The sequence below is a fragment of the Oncorhynchus gorbuscha genome, unplaced genomic scaffold (genome assembly GCF_021184085.1).
Source record: "Oncorhynchus gorbuscha isolate QuinsamMale2020 ecotype Even-year unplaced genomic scaffold, OgorEven_v1.0 Un_scaffold_38:::fragment_2:::debris, whole genome shotgun sequence".
In the NCBI taxonomy this organism is placed as follows: Eukaryota; Metazoa; Chordata; class Actinopteri; order Salmoniformes; family Salmonidae; genus Oncorhynchus; species Oncorhynchus gorbuscha.
Window position 1 is genome coordinate 68,184 of NW_025745230.1, and position 21,639 is coordinate 89,822.

The window sequence follows — 21,639 nt, forward strand, 5'->3', positions numbered from 1 at the left end:
TGCAATCAATTATTCTCAAGTGACCCTAAAATGGGACCCTAAAAACATTAGCGGGGAAACATTCTCAAGTGACCCTAAATGCAATCAATTAGCGGGGAAACATTCTCAAGTGACCCTAAATGCAATCAATTAGCGGGGAAACATTCTCAAGTGACCCTAAATGCAATCAATTAGCGGGGAAACATTCTCAAGTGACCCTAAATGCAATCAATTAGCGGGGAAACATTCTCAAGTGACCCTAAATGCAATTATGCATGTGATGCTTTATTATACTTGTGCATTTGAATGGTGAAAATGATCTTCCCCAAACCTGAAACTCACGCTGCCTACCTGCCAGGCTGTACACCAGTTGTAAAGCGGAATCATGTGCTTAACTTGAAGTCATTATTTGGCCACTTTAGTTGTGATAGGCTACATGAGGTGTGCGATTATGATTTGAGAAAGTAAAAAAATAAAGGTATGCACTTTTTCCTGCCTAATGCGCACAAACTGGGTGGCTTTACCAAGTGAAAATGCATCCTTCACAAGTGATAGGCTAATATTGTCACCCATTCTTAATTGATTGTTGTCTTTAGATATATTAAATAATATACGTGTGAAAATAGTTTTGATTTAGAATGGACCAATATCATGCCCCTGTCTCAGAACAGGAACATAGGAAAAGAATACTATGCATTTAAAAAACGAATGGTGGATGCTTTTCCTGTGGTTTATAGTGGTTGAGCATTGGACTAGTAACCGAAAGGTTGCAAGATCGAATCCCCGAGCTGACAAGGTAAAAAATCTGTCGTTCTGCCCCTGAACAAGGCAGTTAATTAACACACTGTCCCTAGGTCGACATTGAAAATAGGAATTTATTCTTAAATGACCTGCCGAGGTAAATAAAGTATTTTTTTTAAATAGGGAAAGTTGATAAATATAGTAGATCTAGCCTATAGAAAGCTGATGGGATCCTCTTTTTAATAGAGGCCATCAAACTCTGTTTTCTCACGCAATTGCTTTAGCCTATAGAAATGTTGTGGATCATGAGCTCATGGGCTCTCATGAAGTGTTTGATTAGATTTTTGGAAACATTTGCATTGGATGTTAGTGATTAGAGGGACAATAGAATGCTGGGTACCAAGCATTTAGCAATTTTGATAGTCTACTAATGAACGTCAGAGCTTGGAGAATCCAAGTTACCATGAATTCATGTGGAATTTGACTGCGGTGTGGTGGTTATACGGTCACCGTAACAACCCTGATCAGAACAGCGTTAGTGATGCTGTGATTACTCAGTTCTCAGTAAGGGGAAATAAGGTTAACCAGTGAATTAGTGTGGAGATGTTGTCAGCATTAGTTATTTATCCATGGATGGTGTGAAAAGCCCCCCGTCACCACTTCAATGTCTCATTACAGTTGAGTTTAATGGGTTTTCAAAAAAAGGCTGTTATAAGGTTGCTCAAAATGTCAGTCAGAAGTGGTTATTTGTCTGGAACTTTGTCAAAAACTGCTCAGACCCTTTCAAATGTGGTGTCTTCCTTACTTTGAGTTATTGATATGGGCTTCAATGTTCTGCTGCTATGAAATTGGTATAATTCGAAACAGGTTCTACCCCTTGAAGTGTATTTTCCCAGTGAAAGACCTATGGGCCTCCTCATGAGATTCAGTCTGTCTTGAAATGATTCATTACCTCGAGCACCACTTTGATTCGACAACCAACATATAATTAAAGTGTGGTGCGTTCACAATGAAATTCATTATCATTTTTCTCTCTTCCATCCTCCCTCTTGCCCGTTTATTACTTGTGCTCAGATAAAACTCAACATTCAATAGACAGAATATGATCATTTTTTTTCACTGATGTGCATTTGTATTTTTTTTTTAAATAAAGTGCTCTGGAGAACTTTCAGTTTATTCAGTGACATACAATTGAGTCAGTACATGAGTGTTTCTGTAGTGGAAGTGAAGTAGTATTGGATTAGGGATTGATTTAATTGGTTTGGCCTGAAAAAACAGGAACCCTGAGTGACTCAGCTTGCATTTGAAATAACTTACCCTCATAGCTTTCACTCTTTATTTTGGGATTTTGTTATGGTTGAAAAATGAAGAAAGCTTTATGCAATCTTTTTGAGTGTGGACCATCGCACCTTTTGTCCACAGGTTTTACGCATCAGCCGAGCTTCTGGGAGAGCCGGTGGTCCCCTTCTAATTTGTTGGTCAAATACAGTCATGTTTGTAAGGTGCATTAAGTGCAATCTCAAAGTTATTTATTTTACACCAATACTTTTATATAATGTATTTGAGTGTTTAACACACAGTAAGCTACTTCCGGTGGCAGGTAGCCTGGCGGGGAGGAGCGCTGCGCCTGTAAAGATTTGTCATTCTGAGCCAGGCAATTACCTAACTGTTCCCCAGGCGCCAAAGACATGGATGTAGATTAAGGCAGCCATCTGCACCTCTCTGATTCAGAGGGGTTGGGTTAAATGCAGAAGTCACATTTCAGTTGAATGCATTCAGTTGTACAACTGACTAGGTATCCCCTTTCTTTTGTTAATACTGTACCTGAACAATGACTAAGGCTCGTATGGTATACATAATACATCGTATTTGATCCATTTAATATAGTAACTGTTCTAGGTCTCTTGAAATGTAAGACATGTAAGTGACTGTTCAAAGATGGTTTCTGAACCCCCTTCTGATGGCAGACTGCGTCAATAACACTCTCCTGTGTACTATTTTGTAGCTACTATTTAAAAGCAGATTGCTTTTGATGCCACTGTCTGTCTTAAGGCACCCTTAAGAACCTGCGTACTAGAAGAGACACAGTATCACCGTGACATTAAAGTTATCCCTTAGGCTTGTCTGGTTCCTCTCTCCCTAATGCCCTTGTTTTCTCTCCGCGTAATGTTTACAATCATTATCATTAAACCAGAAAATGTCAAGAACTTTGAAAGTTTCTTCATGTGCAGTTGCAAAAAACATCAAGCGCTATGATGAAACTGGCTCTCATGAGGACCGCCACAGGAAAGGAAGACCCAGAGTTACCTCTGTTGCAGTTCATTAGAATTACCAGCCTCAGAAATTGCAGCCCAAATAAATGCTTCAGAGTTCAAGTAACAGACACATCTCAACATCAACTGTTCAGAGGAGACTGTGAATCAGGCCTTCATTATCGAATGTCTGCAAAGAAACCACTACTAAAGGACACCAATAAGAAGAAGAAACTTGCTCGGGCCAAGAAACACAAGCAATGGACATTAGACTGGTGGAAATCTGTCCTTTGAGTTCAAATTTGAGATTTTAGTTCCAACTGCCGTGTCTTTGTGAGATGCAGAGTGGGTGAACAGATGATCTCCGCAGCATTCTGCAGAGATACGCCATCCCATCTGGTTTACGCTTAGTGGGTCTATCATTTGTTTTTCAACAGGACAATGACCCAACACACCTCCAGGCTGTGTAAGGGCTATGTGACGAAGGAGAGTGATGGAGTGCTGCATCAGATCACCTGGCCTCCACAATCACCTGACCTCATCCCAATTGAGATGGTCTGGGATGAGTTGGACCGCAGATTGAAATAAAAGCAGCCAACAAGTGCGCAGCATATGTGGGAACTCCTTCAAGACTGTTGGAAAGCATTCCAGGTGAAGCTGGTTGAGAGAATGCCAAGTGTGTGCAAATGCCTGAGTTTTGGCGACTTTACAGCTGACTAGTGCTAGTTAACGCTACCTAGCTAATGCTATGTATTGATATATTATCGCCCAAAATAATATTGTGATATGTAACTATCTATTTTTTGTCCCTCGTCACTAATGAGTGATTTTGTCTCTTTATAAGCATCTGTTGAACTCTCGATTAATTCTTCAGAGGCTATGCTTTTAGATATTGAACTATTCTTGCTGTGAGCGCCTCTGTTTTTAGCTACCGTTATATGATTCCGACACCGGGCTCTTCAACCGGTTTGTCACTTTATTGAATCTTCATTTCCCTCCTCTTGGATGCTCTGCTCCGTTTTTGTTGGAAGCTATAAATCGCATGTCTGTGTCATAATGGAATGGATGCAAAGTGTTCCCAAGAACTGACACATTGGTTCAGCCTATATATTTATTCAACAATCACCAAACTTATATTCTGTCTTTTCTTCCTCAGCTCAGGTTGTCTTTTGTGGATTCACCCTGACTTTAGAAACGTTTCAGATGACCCTTTTTAATCACCCAAACAATATCTTAACCATTGTGCATCTTGCGTAATTGCACAGGCTTATGCAGGTTGAATGAACGCCTTCTGAGGGAACGGCAAGTGGACTTGCAACACAGTGTTAGCATGTGTCTGGATAAACAGATTAGCAACTATAATTCATATGTAGGCAGACTTAGTGACGCTACAGTATAACCGCTCTGGCAAATTACTTTAACCTTTAGGCTACTCCAATCTCCGCAAGAGTGCACTCTCATGGATAACGCACATTAAGTTGACTTGGTACCTCAAGAGAAATAAACAGAGATATCCATAGTAATATGGTCTGTGAACTTCCTTATGGCCAATAACACAGTAGATCAAGCCAAGACCAATAGTTGCCAAAAGAGGTAATGTACAAAAGGCCATACAGTAGATGTACAGCCTCATCCAGGGAAAATAGACATTTTTGGATGTCTCTCAAACAGTAGAGTAGTTGTGTAGCGGGATTAAGAAAGATGTATGTTCTGGCACCAAGCAGGTATTAACCCTGCCGAAAGGAAGAGAGTAGGATAGATGGAGAACTGCTGCCAGATACACATCAGCAGAGGAGACGGCTGAGAGTTCCTTTGAACACAAACCAGTCTGGCAGGGCAATAATAGTCCAGCGACACGAAACATCAAAGGGAGCGCAGTGCAAAAAAAGAGAAAGTCTGCTGCAGTGTGTAAAGCAATGGAGAGGGAAATGAGTGCGAGAGAGAAGGGGGTCTTAGCTGTTGACTTCAGGCTCGTTTGTCTGTGCAATTCAACTGTTGGTTTGATTGTCAAAGCAATTCAACACTGTTGCTACTAATCCATGCAATCAATGACAGGAGCGGTCCCATTAGATCCCAAACTGGACCTAGAGCGTTAACACTGGCGATCGATTTAAAAACTTTACAAACTAAGCACGCTGAAAATAAACTAGGCTTCTGCAAAGAGTAGCAAACACTGTCAAAACTGCCGCGCCAACCGAGACCTTTCACAAAGAGCCAGAATGGCCATCTTCAATTCCTCCTTCCTGACTGCCAACGTGGCTGCGCAGGTGAAGGGTCTGTGTCGGATTTCGCCACAATGGAAACTACTACTCTGGATAAGTATATTTTTTATTTAACCTTTTATTTAACAAGGCAAGTCAGTTAGGAAAAATTCTTATTCACAATGACGGCCTACACCGGCCAAACCCGGACGACGCTGGGCCAATTGTGCGCCGCCCTATGCGACTCCCAATCACGCCCGGTTGTGATACAGCCTGGATGCGAACCAAGGTGTCTGTAGTGACGCCTCAAGCATTGAGATGCAGTGTCTTAGACCACTGCGCCACTCGGGAGCCAAAATATCAGAAGCAAACTCTACGAAAGTCTGTTTCCCCCCCAGTTTTCTGGTAAGAGACAGTTTTATTCCGTTAGTGTATCAGGCTATGTGGAGAATGTCTCAGGGAGAAGTGGAGGATCCCTAACAACTTAAGGCCATATATTTGTTCTGTGGGACCATGTAGAATCTAGCCATTTCACAGCGTTGGACCAGTAACCGAAGGTCGCTGGTTCAAATCCCTGAGCCGGCAAGGTGGAAAATCTACCGTTCTGCCCTTGAGCAAGGCAGTTAACCTGCTTTGCTGTCTAGTCAAAAAAGAGTATGACATTTTTGCCGCCCGGAGCATTTAATTCAATATCAAGGGAAGCTAGCTAGTATTTGGCCTCTTGATCAATAAATTATGAAAGAATAACCAATCAGCGTGGAGCTAAAATGAGTGAGCTCAACTGTGAATGGTCCTGGTGTGCCAAAACAAAGTGTCAAGGGAAGCTCGTTGGGATTTGGCTTCACACCAATCACATCAAAAGCAAAACATCATTGACAGAAAAAACATGAATTGTTGCATCTTGTTGTGTCGTTGTGCTGCAGTAGCTACCTAAAATCTTCCCTTTTATTAGCCATGGAGGAAGATAGGGATTTTGACTTGATTGTAATGGTGATTCTGAGCCAACCATGAATTCATACATTGTGACCCTGGCCTGAGTTCGAAATCTAGCGAGAAGTAGTAGGTTTACTCGCTAGTTAGCTGGCTCATCGTTGCCTATGAAAGTAATTTAGGCTAGTTAGCAGGCCTTTTAGTCAGGTAGCCTAGTCTAGGACAACAAAAAATGTGTAGACTACTGTATGACAGTCATAGACCGTTTTGTCAACATCAAAGACAGGAGAGTGGTATTGGCGTTCCTCTACAAGAAGGGAAAGGGGATACCTTGTCAGTTTTACAACTGAATGCATTCAACTGAATGCATTCAACTGAATCAGAGGGCTGCGGGGGACTGCCTTAATCAACATCCACTCCATCGGCGCTTGGGGAGCAGTTGTTGTTGGGGGTTAACTGCCTTGCTCAGGGGCAGACTGACAGATTTTTACCTTGTCGGCTCTGGATTCGTTCCTCCCCGCCAGGCTACATTTTTCTTCTACTTTCCCACACACAGACACACACACAGCCAGAGAGACGGCAATCAGTACCATGGACAGCCACATGATATTTGGCTTACATTGATTAGACTAAATCCTTTTTGGAATTTTGCTGTCACTATTAGTCTATAAAGTTGTCACTATTAGTCTATAAAGTTGTCACTATTAGCCTCAGCAGAGGTGATTTGATGTTGAGATGGTGCTGCAATGACGTTAGTTGTCACTATTAGTCTCAGCAGAGGTGATTTGATGTTGAGATGGTGCTGCAATGACGTTAGTTGTCACTATTAGTCTCAGCAGAGGTGATTTGATGTTGAGATGATGCTGGAATGATGTTAGCGGAGGCGGCTCTGGGTTTCTGCGACTTCCGGTAACTCTGTAGTTCCTAATCAATACCAGACAGATGTTGTTCTCTGGTTTTGTGATGAAAGAAACGTGTTTGTGGTTGAATTTATTCTCCCTGTGTTGCTATTGTCTTCCCGTTGTGTCGGCCTTCTATATCACAGCGGCGTATAAACTAACGGGCGTTTTTTCTTCCCGTTGTGTCGGCCTTCTATATCACAGTGGCGTATGAACTAACGGGCGTTTTGTGTTCCCGTTGTGTCGGCCTTCTATATCACAGCGGAGTATGAACTAACGGGCGTTTTGTCTTCCCGTTGTGTCGGCCTTCTATATCACAGCGGCGTATAAACTAACGGGCGTTTTTTCTTCCCGTTGTGTCGGCCTTCTATATCACAGCGGCGTATAAACTAACGGGCGTTTTTTCTTCCCGTTGTGTCGGCCTTCTATATCACAGCGGCGTATGAACTAACGGGTGTTTTGTCTTCCCGTTGTGTCGGCCTTCTATATCACAGCGGCGTATGAACTAACGGGTGTTTTGTCTTCCCGTTGTGTCGGCCTTCTATATCACAGCGGCGTATGAACTAACGGCCGTTTTGTCTTCCCGTTGTGTGGGCCTTCTATATCACAGCGGCATATGAACTAACGGGCGTTTTGTCTTCCCGTTGTGTCGGCCTTCTATATCACAGCGGCGTATAAACTAACGGCCATTTTGTCTTCCCGTTGTGTCGACCTTCTATATCACAGCGGCGTATAAACTAACGGCCGTTTTGTCTTCCCGTTGTGTCGACCTTCTATATCACAGCGGCGTATAAACGAACGGCCGTTTTGTCTTCCCGTTGTGTCGACCTTCTATATCACAGGGGCGTATAAACTAACGGGCGATTTTTCTTCCCGTTGTGTCGGCCTTCTATATCACAGCGGCGTATGAACTAACGGGCGTTTTGTCTTCCCGTTGTGTCGGCCTTCTATATCACAGCGGAGTATGAACTAACGGGCGTTTTGTCTTCCCGTTGTGTCGACCTTCTATATCACAGCGGCGTATAAACTAACGGCCGTTTTGTCTTCCCGTTGTGTCGACCTTCTATATCACAGCGGCGTATAAACTAACGGCCGTTTTGTCTTCCCGTTGTGTCGACCTTCTATATCACAGGGGTGTATAAACTAACGGGTGTTTTGTCTTCCCGTTGTGTCGGCCTTCTATATCACAGTGGCGTATAAACTAACGGACGTTTTTTCTTCCCGTTGTGTCGGCCTTTTTCTTCTAACGGGCGTTTTGTGTTCCCGTTGTGTCGGCCTTCTATATCACAGCGGAGTATGAACTAACGGGCGTTTTGTCTTCCCGTTGTGTCGGCCTTCTATATCACAGCGGAGTATGAACTAACGGGCGTTTTGGAGTATGATATCACACGGGCGTATTAACGGGCGTTTTGTCTTCCCGTTGTGTCGACCTTCTATATCACAGCGTATGAACTAACGGGCGTTTTGTCTTCCCGTTGTGTCGGCCTTCTATATCACAATGAACTAACGGGCGTTTTGTCTTCCCGTTTTGCCTTCTATATCACAGTCCCGGGCGTTTTGTCTTCCCGTTGTGTCGGCCTTCTATATCACAGCGGAGTATAAACTAACGGGCGTTTTGTCTTCCCGTTGTGTCGGCCTTCTATATCACAGTGGCGTATGAACTAACGGGTTATAGAGCAGCAAACAACGCAATTATCACACACAGGTTGTAAAATGTCTTTCCCCCCTGGCTTGGCTTCCCCGGGGGTTTTACCCACGCACCACTGCTATACAGTATCTGGCCTTTGTCTCAGACTTGGCTGATCAGAACATTGAAAGGCGTTTGTTCTCTTCCATGGGACACCGCCATTCTGTGCCTGGGTTTCCCTGATAAAACTCTGAATTCCAGAAACTGGAGTGTTTTGTCTACTGAGGGGCCAGGAACCTATGATGATGTTAATGTGAATCATTACTTACTGCTGTGGATTTAGGAACAACGCAATCAAGTGGGGAAGTTTAAAATCCTTCCTTTATTAAAGCAAATAACTAAAAGACGAAACCTTTTAATCCAATTCTCTTTTGTTTTTGTTGTGTAAATAGAACTAAATAAGATTTCAGTCTGTGTATACCTGATTAGTGTGTATCCAGCTGTGAATTCCCGTTAATACAAGCTGTTTTCTCAACAAGTTGTTTTCTCAACAAATTGATTTGATAGATTTGTTACTGTAAATATTCAAGATGCCCAAAGGGCACCGGTAGACGGTTTATGTTAATCTGGTTTAATCTATTCAACAGCTAATGCATGTCTTTTTGAGCATGTCATTTATTACTAATACATATGTAATGGATTGACAACAGCATAGCATGTATTATACTGTAGCAAAGATTGGGATATCAAAATGAAAAAACAATTTACTTAAGAGTCACTTATTCACCTCAAGTCTTTACGATAGCAGTTCGTTTTTTTAAATTCATGGGCTACAGTGTGAATCCCATAACTGCCCACCATTAGGAAAAATATGCTGTATCTTTCCCATCAAAAACTGTAATTAAAACAAGGTAAGAGTTACGAACTGTTCTCTGTTTTTATGGAGATCGTCAGGATTTTCATACCGTGTTAAATCCACAGGAGGAAACCATGTGGATTTATGAGCAATGTGAAGAGAAACATATTTTCTTTGTAGTCTTCAGGGGGAACATTTTATTTACCTCTTTGATTAAAGTGATTGTTTATGCCTGTGAAGCATGGTTAATAAAAGGACACAGTGTGCTCTTTTTGTTGATGTAAATAGGAAACCTTGTATATGCACCGTAAATACATTTGATCTTGAAGACGTCGTTGTTTTTTTAAATACAATGCCTTCAGAAAGGATTCATGCCTCTTGACTTATTCCATATGTTGTTGTAATTTTCTCATTCACCTACACACAATACCCCATAATGACAAAGTGAAATCATGTTTTTATCAAATGAAATACAGAAATATCTCATTTACGTAAGTATTCACACCCGAGTCAATACTTTGTAGAAACACCTTGGGCAGCGATTGCAGCTATGAGTCTTTCTGTGTAAGTTTCTCAGAAATGTCCACACCTGGATTGTGCAACAGGTGCCCATTTATTCTTTTCAAAACCATTTTCAGGTCTTCCTGTAGATTTTCAAGTATATTTAAGTGAAAACTTTAACTGCAACTCAGGAACATTCACTGTCTTCTTGGTAAGCAACTCCAGTGTAGATTTGACATTGTGTTTTAGGTTAATGTCCTGCTAAACTTAATCTCGCAGTGTCAGGTGGAAAACAGACTGAACCAGGTTTTCCTCTAGGATTTTGCCTTTGCTTAGCTCCATTCTGTTCATTTTTCTATCCTGAAAAACTCCCCAGTCCTTAAAGATTACAAGCATATCCATAGCAACATGCAGGCACCACCATGTTTGGAGATATGGAGAGTGGTACTCCGTGATGTGTTGTATTAGATTTGTTCCAAACATAATACTTTGTATTCAGAACTAAAAGTGAATTGCTCTGCCACATTCTTTGCAGTATTACTTCAGTGACTTATTACAAACAGGAAGCATGTTTTGGAATATTTTTTTCTATACGGGCTTCTTTCTTTTCAATCTGTCATATTGTGGCGTAACTACAATGATGTTGATCCATCCTCAGTTTTCTCCTATCACAGCCTTTAGACTCTGTAACTGTGTTAAAGTCACCATTGGCCTCATGGTGAAATCCCTGAGTGGTTTCCTTCCTCTGGAAAATGAGTTAGGAAGGATGCCTGTATCTTTGTAGTGACTGGGTGCATTGATACACTATCCAAAGTGGTAATTAATAACTTCACCATGCTCAAAGGGATATATTCAATGTCTGCTTTTTTATTTCTACCAATATGTGCCCTCCTTTACAAGGCATTGGAAAACCTCCCCGCTTTGTGGTTGAATCTGTGTTTGAAATTCAATGCCTGACTGAGGGACCTTACAGATAATTATATATGTGGGGTACAATGATGAGGCAGTCGTTCAAAAATCATGTTAAACACTATTTTTGCACACAGAGTGAGTCCATGCAACTTATTATGTGACTTTCTAAGCACAGTTTTACTTCTGAACTTATTTATGCTTGTCATAAGAGGGGTTAAATACATATTGAGTCACAACATTTCAGCTTTTTAATCAAATGTTTCCACTTTGACATCATGGGGTATTGTGTGTAGGCCAGTTACCAAAAAAAAAGCTTAATTTAATACCTTTTAAATTCATGCTGTAACACAACAAAATGTAGAAAAGTCAAGAGGTGTGAATCCTTTCTGAAGGCCCTGAACTGACCTAATGGCTTTAATCGGTCTGTTGGGATGGACTGATAGATTACTTTGCTTCCAGAGCAAGACAGCTTTGAAAAGCTTGACCAGATATTCAAAATCAAATGCCAAAAAGTCTCAGTGGAGACCAAATCGATATTTCTTGTTAGCGTTCCGCAAAGAGAGGGTAAACGGTTTGGGCTAGTTGTCGGTTTCTTAATTACTTTTACTTTAGGGCTTATTTCATCATGAGTCATGATCAGACTCCGAATAGAGTGTGGGGCTAATTGGTTTTCTAGATAAACTCCACCAGTGCAGGACGTTTATCATGTTTATGCTGCAGAAAGGACCCATAATATAGTTTACTGAACATCATTTCGTGGTTTTACTCCTTGAAGGTATTGCTCACCCAAATGAATAACTTGCATCATCTAATGGTTCCCTAGACGGGAGTAGGTGCGATTTGGAAAGTTAGCATTCAAAGACATTATCAAACTGGTATTTGACTCACGACCCTGGGAAGATTGCAAGTGACAGAGCATTCTACCATTCTCATTACAAAGCATCAGTTTAATGTTTTTGACATCTGGTTATGTCGAGAGGTGGCTGCCACGAGGAGCTACACACTGTGGGTACAGATCTAAGATCAGATTCCCCTCCCCCAGTTCCACCTTCATTTAGTGGGGAAAATGCAAAAACCTAAGATCACCGTCGAGGGGCAACTTCACCTAACACCCCGAACTTCATCTGAATGGTCATATTCCCTCTGCAGTGATATGAACATCCTAGTCTGTTTTAATGCTGCATGTTGAATGCCCAAACATTCTCTGATTCTTTGATCTGATTCTTTGACATCCTTTAGACCTGCCCCTCTTATCATTGATTAATGTTTTCTAAGCTTACTCACAGAACTCTTTATTGGTAATTAATTAGTCTCTAGTAGGCCCCAAAGTGGCTATTTCCTACCAATTAAAAGCCCTGGCATGATTCATCATTTCTAATTAGCTACTTAACCAATGAATTAAATTACATTTAGCCATTTATGAGAAATTAATGTGGTTTAATTTCACATTTTACATCATTCTTGAATGTTTCAATGTTTAAACTGGTTCATATAGAGCTTGCCTTGCTACTTGATAGCAGTTCCTCATAATTAGAATGACAAAATTCCAGTAAATTCCCAGGTTTTCGCGATATCCCGGTTGGAATAATCTCTGAATCAGGAAGGAATATGCAGAATATCCAGGATCCTGCAGTCAGGATTGCTGGAAAACATGGGACTTTTGGGGAAAGTTACTGGACTGTTGCTATTTTAGTATTAGGTAACCTGAGATAACAGGGTTGTTCTCCCCAGGAGAGTGTGAGAGAGTGTGAGAGAGTGTGAGAGAGTGTGAGAGAGTGTGAGAGAGTGTGAGAGAGTGTGAGAGAGTGTGAGAGAGTGTGAGAGAGTGTGAGAGAGTGTGAGAGAGTGTGAGAGAGTGTGAGAGAGTGTGAGAGAGTGTGAGAGAGTGTGAGAGAGTGTGAGTGTGAGTGAGTGAGTGAGCGAGTGAGTGAGCGAGTGAGTGAGAGTGAGTGTGAGAGAGTGTGAGCGAGTGAGTGAGCGAGTGAGTGAGCGAGTGAGAGTGAGTGAGTGAGTGAGCGAGTGAGTGAGTGAGTGAGTGAGAGAGTGAGTGAGCGAGCGAGTGAGTGAGAGAGTGTGAGCGAGTGAGTGAGCGAGTGAGTGAGAGTGAGTGAGCGAGTGAGTGAGCGAGTGAGCGAGTGAGAGTGTGTGAGCGAGTGAGTGAGTGAGCGAGTGAGTGAGCGAGTGAGTGAGCGAGTGAGTGAGTGAGTGAGTTAGAGTTTTAATGGCTTTCCACTTGGTCATTACCGACTGCATGTGATTGCTATTGATTTGGCCCTGCTGCTCTGCTTCTGTTGTTTTGGGGATACACACACACACACACACACACACACGCACACACACACACACACACACACACACACACACACACACACACACACACACACACACACACACACACACACACACACACACACACACACACACACACACACACACACACACACACACACACACACACACACACAACTTGACAAGCTGCATGATCCATTGTCAGGCCCAGATGGACCTTTATGAAAGATATTGTGATATTGTTAGTTTCTGCCTTCTGTAGAGAATTCTAATGACTTCTACTGTTTGGATTATATTGCGTTGTGATTAATGGATGTGGCCCGTGGGACCAGCTGAACGTCTTCTGTATTTTGCAAATAAAGAAAAGCCAGATAAGTGTGTGTGAGAGTGAAATGTGCTGGAACATGTCAAACGGTAGCAGAATCAATACAGACTATTCTAGAATACCGCTGAGAGCTTACTTTCTTTCTACTGTTAAAAATAGGCCGAGTGATTTCCATAAGACTACATAATATTGCATACGTCAGAGATTGAGTGGGAGCGGTACTTTCTGTCCCAGTGGATCAAAAGGAGAAAGGTGAGAAGGATGTTTCTTGCCTATATCTGTTTATTCATACAATATGACCATGGGGTCAGAAAGAACTCTAGTATATAATCAAAGTGTATTTGTCACATACGCCCGAATACAACTGGTGTAGTAGACTTTACCATGAAATGATTACTTACAAGCCCTTAAGCAACAATGCAGTTCAAGAAATGGAATTAAGAAAATATTTACTAAATAAACTAAAGCAAAAAATCTAAGTAACACAATAAAATAACAATAACATGCTATATACAGGGGGTACCGGTACGGAGTCGATGTGTAGGGGTACAGGTTAGTCTACGTGATTTGTACATGATAATAAACAGCGAGTAGCAGAAATTTGTCAATGTAAATAGTCCGGGTGGCCATTTGATTAATTGTTCAGCAGTTTTATAGCTTGCGGGTAGAAGCTGTTAAGGAGCCTTTTGGACCTAGACTTGGCGCTCTGGTACCACTTGCCATGTGATAGCTCAGAGAGCAGTCTTTGACTTGGGTGACTGGAGTCTTTGACAATTATTTGGGCCTTCCTCTGACACCGCCTAGTATATAGGTCCTGGATGGCAGGAAGCTTGGCTCCAGTGATGTACTGGGTTGTACGCACTACCCTCTGTAGTGCCTTACGGCTGGATGCCGAGCAGTTGCCATACCAGGCGGTTATGCAACCGGTCACAATGCTTTCGATGGTGCAGCTGTAGAACTTTTTGAGGATCTGGGGACCCATACCAAGCTGTAGTCTTGATCAGGGAGAGCTGTAGTCTTGATCAGGGAGAAGTTGAAAATGTCATTGAAGAAACTTGCAAGTTGGTTAGCGCATGCTCTGAGTACACGTCCTAGTAATCCGTCTGGCCCCGCAGCATTGTGAATGTTGACCTGTTTAAAGGTCTTCCTCCCATCAACTACAGAGAGCGTGATCACACAGTTGTATAGAACAGCTGGTGCTCTCATGCACACCTCAGTGTTGCTTTGCCTCTGAGCGAGCATGAACGCCATTTAGCTCGTCTGGTATTTACATTTAAGTCATTTAGCAGACGCTCTTATCCAGAGCGACTTACAAATTGGTATGCTCACGTCACAGGGCAGCTCACGGCTGGGTTTCACTTTGTAGTCCGTAATAGTTTGCAAGCCCTGCCACATCTGACCTAATGTACATACAAAATACGCTAGACTCGGGTAAGCATGCAGTTTATTAGGCTGCAGATGAAGTAAGTTATGATGAATTTCACAGGGAGGTGAAAGTGCAATGTGATTGATGCTTCTTTCCAGTAATATCAAGGGTCTTATTCTGGTGACATGATGATTGAAGCTTGGCTGCCATTTAACAAATAAAAATAATTTAGCTCTTTTGTCCATAATAATCTCATAATGTAGGTAGCCTACCCACACTGTATCTGCGAGAGGTTGGCTAGAGCGCAAATACCACGACCAGAGTGGGCACATTCTCTATAGAACACAAGTTTGTGACAAAACCATCAGTAGAGTTGAAAATGCGATGGAAACTAATTTTTATTCGGTACATTATTCGGTACATGGGAATTTAACCGCAAAAGTCATTTTTATATGCGACAAGTCTATTTGACGGAAACACATCTCCGATGGGAAAATGGTTTTTATTCTTATTTTAGAACATTTGCATGAAAATCTTTCGCAAAGTTGGATGGAAACCTAGCTACTGTGTCTCCCTGGTCTGTCAGCCAGATCGTCTATCCTTCTGTCTCTATCGCTGTCCTTTCACAGCTAACTGGTCCCTGTCTCTGTCGGTCTGACTCTCTCGCTCCCTCTCTGTCCCCCTGTTATAGGATTCTCTGGGGGAAGGCAGCTCCATCGTGCACGGTGGTCCGGGGGAGGACAGAAAGGAGAAGGTGCCTAGCCCCCACCTCAGCCAGCTTGTGGTCCTGACAGCCAGCGAGACCCTCTACGGCCTGGCCCAGAGGGTGGTCGCCACAGAGTCACTGTAAGAGAACCCTCCTTCAGTAACTCATTCATACCTCTCTATGGTTCTTTAGAAGTCCACCCTTTATACCTCTGTGTACCTGTAACGGGTGGCTGACACTGAGTCACTGTACTCCTGAGAGTATTCATCATGTCTTGCAACAGAAACCGTTTATCATGCAAGAGCCAAACGGGAGCAAACAGACCGAAACTGGGAGGGACCTTCCTGAATTTATCCAATAGAAATTCCAGTTTTCGTTGCAAAGTGTTTTCCTTTTGGAGTAAATGATTTCTGTTGCGAAACGTTTTGCAACAGAATGGGCATAATGAATACATCCCTGTTTATTCCTCTGTATGGTCCTTTAGAAGTCCCTAGAGGGTGGTGGCCAGAGATACTTTAGGGTCAGGGTGACTGCTTTGCTCTTTGGAGACACCTTTATTGGATGTGATTACTAATACATTTAAAGTTGGTAACGTTAAACGTGTTTGTTAGCTAATTAAAGTTTGATTCAGTGCAGCTCTGTTGGTGAAACAGTAGGTAGTGTGCTGTCTGCCACAGAACTGTGTGTGTGTCCCTGCCCTCCCTTTGCCTCTCCTCCTCTCTGCAGCCATGAGATCTGAAGACGACTGCTGTGGTAAGACGAGCAGTTTTCCTGATGAGTCAATAGAGGCTGTCTCACGACTGCATGCCCGAGGGGTATTCATTGAATTAAGTGGTATGATGCAGGAGTCTCGGGAAGCTCGACGTGTCTCTGTCTGCATTCCAAATGGCACCCTGTTCCCCAAGGGCTCTGGTCAAAAGTAGTGCACTATACAATGAATATGGCGCCATTTGGAACTAACTCTCTTCCTTTTCTCTAATCTTCAGGATGCTGGCGCTGCAGGGAAACGGGCTGTTAGATCACTTTTTATTCCTAAATTGAGTTAGTGGATATTTCTCTCCCCAGTTTGCATTCTGCTGTTGTTTACAGTTCAGTACCAGTCTCCCACTTTGTCTCTCCCTTTCTTTCTCCATTTTCTCTCGTTATCCTCTCTTTCCTGGTCTCCCTCTCCCAGTCTCTCTCTCCCGGTCTCTGTCTCTATCTCCTGGTCTCTCCGTCTCTCTCCCGGTCTCTCTCTCCCGGTCTCTGTCTGTCTCTCCCAGTCTCTCTCTCCCGGTCTCTGTCTGTCTCTCCCGGTCTCTCTCTCCCGGTCTCTGTCTGTCTCTCCCGGTCTCTCTCTCCCGGTCTCTGTCTGTCTCTCCCGGTCTCTCTCTCCCGGTCTCTGTCTGTCTCTCCCGGTCTCTCTCTCCCGGTCTCTGTCTGTCTCTCCCGGTCTCTGTCTGTCTCTCCCGGTCTCTGTCTGTCTCTGTCTGTCTCTCCCGGTCTCTGTCTGTCTCTGTCTGTCTCTCCCGGTCTCTCTCTCCCGGTCTCTGTCTGTCTCTGTCTGTCTCTCCCGGTCTCTCTCTCCCGGTCTCTCTCTCCCGGTCTCTGTCTGTCTCTCCCGGTCTCTCTCTCCCGGTCTCGGTCTCTCTCTCCTGGTCTCTCTCTCCCGGTCTCGGTCTCTCTCTCCCGGTCTCTGTCTGCCTCTCCGGGTCTCTGTCTGCCTCTCCGGTTTTCTGTCTGCCTCTCTGGGTCTCTGTCTGCCTCTCCGGGTCTCTGTCTGTCTCTCCGGGTCTCTGTCTGTCTCTCCGGGTCTCTCTCTGCCTCTCCGGGTCTCTCTCTGCCTCTCCGGGTCTCTCTCTGCCTCTCCGGGTCTCTCTCTGCCTCTCCGGGTCTCTGTCTGCCTCTCCCGGTCTCTGTCTGCCTCTCCCGGTCTCTGTCTGCCTCTCCCGGTCTCTGTCTGCCTCTCCCGGTCTCTGTCTGCCTCTCCCGGTCTCTGTCTGCCTCTCCCGGTCTCTGTCTGCCTCTCCCGGTCTCTGTCTGCCTCTCCCGGTCTCTGTCTGCCTCTCCCGGTCTCTGTCTGCCTCTCCCGGTCTCTGTCTGCCTCTCCCGGTCTCTGTCTGCCTCTCCCGGTCTCTGTCTGCCTCTCCCGGTCTCTGTCTGCCTCTCCCGGTCTCTGTCTGCCTCTCCCGGTCTCCCGGTCTCTGTCTGCCTCTCCCGGTCTCTGTCTGCCTCTCCCGGTCTCTGTCTGCCTCTCCCGGTCTCTGTCTGCCTCTCCCGGTCTCTGTCTGCCTCTCCCGGTCTCTGTCTGCCTCTCCCGGTCTCTGTCTGCCTCTCCCGGTCTCTGTCTGCCTCTCCCGGTCTCTGTCTGCCTCTCCCGGTCTCTGTCTGCCTCTCCCGGGTCTCTGTCTGCCTCTCCCGGTCTCTGTCTCTCTCTCCGGGTCTCTGTCTCTCTCTCTCTCCCGGGTCTCTGTCTCTCTCTCTCTCCCGGGTCTCTGTCTGTCTCTCTCTCCCGGGTCTCTGTCTGTCTCTCTCTCCCGGGTCTCTGTCTCTCTCTCTCTCCCGGGTCTCTGTCTCTCTCTCTCCCGGTCTCTGTCTCTCTCTCTCCCGGTCTCTGTCTCTCTCTCTCCCGGTCTCTGTCTCTCTCTCTCTCCCGGTCTCTGTCTCTCTCTCTCTCCCGGTCTCTGTCTCTCTCTCTCTCCCGGTCTCTGTCTCTCTCTCTCTCCCGGTCTCTGTCTCTCTCTCTCTCCCGGTCTCTGTCTCTCTCTCTCTCCCGGTCTCTGTCTCTCTCTCTCTCCCGGTCTCTGTCTCTCTCTCCCGGTCTCTGTCTCTCTCTCCCGGTCTCTGTCTCTCTCTCCCGGTCTCTGTCTCTCTCTCCCGGTCTCTGTCTCTCTCTCTCTGCCTCTCCCGGTCTCTGTCCCTCTCTCTCTGCCTCTCCCGGTCTCTGTCCCTCTCTCTCTGCCTCTCCCGGTCTCTGTCCCTCTCTCTCTGCCTCTCCCGGTCTCTGTCTGCCTCTCCCGGTCTCTTTCGCTCTCGCTCTCTGTCGCTTTCCCGGTCGCTTTCCGTGTCTCTCTCCCGGACGCTTTCAGTGTTTCTCACCCGGACGCTTTCCGTGTCTCTTTCCAGGTCATTCTCCGTCGCTCTCTCTCCTTGCGCGCTCTCTCTCTGTCACTTTCTCTCTGTCGCTGTCCCTGTCGCTCTCTCGCTCTCTGTTACTCTCCCGGTCTTGCTCTTTCTGTCTCTCTCCCGGTCTTGCTCTTTCTGTCTCTCTCCCGGTCTTGCTCTTTCTGTCTCTCTCCCGGTCTTGCTCTTTCTGTCTCTCTCCCGGTCTTGCTTTTTCTGTCTCTCTCCCGGTCTCGCTCTTTCTCGGTCTTGGTCTTGGTCTTGCTCTTTCTCGGTCTCGGTCTTGCGCTTTCTCGGTCTCGGTCTTGCGCTTTCTCGGTCTCGGTCTTGCGCTTTCTCGGTCTCGGTCTTGCGCTTTCTCGGTCTCGGTCTTGCGCTTTCTCGGTCTCGGTCTTGCGCTTTCTCAGTCTCGGTCTTGCGCTTTCTCGGTCTCGGTCTTGCGCTTTCTCGGTCTCGGTCTTGCTCTTTCTCGGTCTTGCTCTTTCTCGGTCTCGCTCTTTCTCGGTCTCGCTCTTTCTCGCTCTTTCTCGGTCTTGCTCTTTCTCGGTCTTGCTCTTTCTCGGTCTTGCTCTTTCTCGGTCTTGCTCTTTCTCGGTCTTGCTCTTTCTCGGTCTTGCTCTTTCTCGGTCTTGCTCTTTCTCGGTCTTGCTCTTTCTCGGTCTCTGTCTTGCTCTTTCTCTGTCTTGCTCTTTCTCGGTCTCGGTCTTGCTCTTTCTCGGTCTCGGTCTTGCTCTTTCTCGGTCTCGGTCTTGCTCTTTCTCGGTCTCGGTCTTGCTCTTTCTTGGTCTTGCTCTTTCTCGGTCTTGCTCTTTCTCGGTCTCGGTCTTGCTCTTTCTCGATCTCTGTCTTGGTCTTGCTCTTTCTCGGTCTCTGTCTTGGTCTTGCTCTTTCTCGGTCTCTGTCTTGGTCTTGCTCTTTCTCGGTCTCGGTCTTGCTCTTTCTCGGTCTCGGTCTTGCTCTTTCTCGGTCTCGGTCTTGCTCTTTCTCGGTCTCGGTCTTTCTCGGTCTCGCTCGCTCTCTCCCGGTCTTGCTCTTTCTGTCTCTCTCCCGGTCTCGGTCTTTCTCAGTCTTTCTCGGTCTCGGTCTTGCTCTTTCTCGCTCGCTCTCTCTCGGTCTCGCTCGCTCTCTCTCGGTCTCGCTCGCTCTCTCTCGGTCTCGCTCGCTCTCTCTAGGTCTCGCTCGCTCTCTCTCGCTCGCTCGGTCTCTCTCGCTCACTCTCTCGGTCTCTCTCGCTCGCTCTCTCGGTCTCTCTCGCTCGGTCTCTCGGTCTCTCTCGTTCGGTCTCTCGGTCTCTCGCTCGGTCTCGCTCGGTCTCTCGGTCTCTCTCGCTCGGTCTCTCTCTTGCTCGGTCTCTCTCGCTCGGTCTCTCTCGCTCGGTCTCTCTCGCTCGGTCTCTCTCGCTCGGTCTCTCTCGCTCGGTCTCTCTCGCTCGGTCTCTCTCGCTCGGTCTCGGTCTCTCTCGGCTCGGTCTCTCTCGCTCGGTCTCTCTCGCTCGGTCTCTCTCTCGGTCTCTCTCGGTCTCTCTCTCTGGGTCTCGCTCGCTCTCTCTCGGTCTCGCTCGCTCGCTCTCTCTCGCTCGGTCTCTCTCGCTCGGTCTCTCTCGCTCGGTCTCTCTCGCTCGGTCTCTCTCGCTCGGTCTCTCTCGCTCGGTCTCTCTCGCTCGGTCTCTCTCGCTCGGTCTCTCTCGCTCGGTCTCTCTCTCTCTGGGTCTCGCTCGCTCTCTCTCGGTCCTCGCTCGCTCTCTCTCGGTCTCGCTCGCTCGCTCTCTCTCGGTCTCGCTCGCTCTCTCTCTCGGTCTCGCTCGCTCGCTCTCTCTCGGTCTCGCTCGCTCTCTCTCGGTCTCGCTCGCTCGCTCTCTCTCGGTCTCGCTCGCTCTCTCTCGGTCTCGCTCGCTCGCTCTCTCTCGGTCTCGCTCGCTCTCTCTCTCTCGGTCTCGCTCGCTCGCTCTCTCTCGGTCTCGCTCGCTCTCTCTCGGTCTCGCTCGCTCTCTCTCGGTCTCGCTCGCTCTCTCTCGGTCTCGCTCGCTCGCTCTCTCTCGGTCTCGCTCGCTCGCTCTCTCTCGGTCTCGCTCGCTCGCTCTCTCTCGGTCTCGCTCGCTCTCTCTCGGTCTCGCTCGCTCTCTCTCGGTCTCGCTCGCTCGCTCTCTCTCGGTCTCGCTCGCTCTCTCTCGGTCTCGCTCGCTCGCTCTCTCTCGGTCTCGCTCGCTCTCTCTCGGTCTCGCTCGCTCTCTCGGTCTCGCTCGCTCTCTCGGTCTCGCTCGCTCTCTCGGTCTCGCTCGCTCGCTCTCTCGGTCTCGCTCGCTCGCTCTCTCGGTCTCGCTCGCTCGCTCTCTCTCTCTTGGTCTCGCTCGCTCTCGCTTTCTCTCTCGGTCTCGCTCGCTCGGTCTCGCTCTCGCTTTCTCTCTCGGTCTCGCTCGCTCGGTCTTGCTCTCGCTTTCTCTCTCGGTCTCTCTCTCTCGGTCTCTCTCTCTTTCACTTCATTTCCCTTTTCACTCCCTCATCTTCACTATTCATACATAACAGTCTAAAAATAGCCGATCCCCAACTTGGAGTAGTTTATGTGAAACTACTTATGAATGCCCATATGCCAGCCAGGGACCCCGATTCCGAGGCACCAGCCACCACACCCGCTGCCAGATAACTCCAATAGCCAGATAACCCCAATTGATGAAACGTTATCTTTTTAAACCTTTGAGAGCAGGTAGCAGAAAGGGACACCTCTTAAAGGGCCAATCAACAAATGAAACAATGAAAAAGTGTTCTCCCTGCCACTATTTCTGTAGAAAGCTGACAGATGGGACTGGAGAAATTGGATTCATGGACTGCCCATCCATGATATCAAAATTATAGTTTTAACCATGTTTTGAGGCTTTACATTGTTTGTTTACTTTTACTTTGTTTACATTGGAGTAAAACAAGCTTATATTTTGGGTTCTGATGGGGAACAACAGTTG

General features: G+C 46.1%; 1 protein-coding gene across 1 annotated transcript in view; it reads left to right on the top strand.

The window, feature by feature from the left end:
* The window catches only part of LOC124018030 (syndetin-like), a gene marked incomplete at its 5' end in the record, with an annotated part of 108,068 nt that overhangs the window by 66,557 nt on the left and 19,872 nt on the right, over positions 1-21,639 (top strand). Inside the window, 1 exon segment of the mRNA XM_046333282.1 lies at positions 15,570-15,724. Coding sequence (XP_046189238.1) covers positions 15,570-15,724 — 155 coding nt within the window.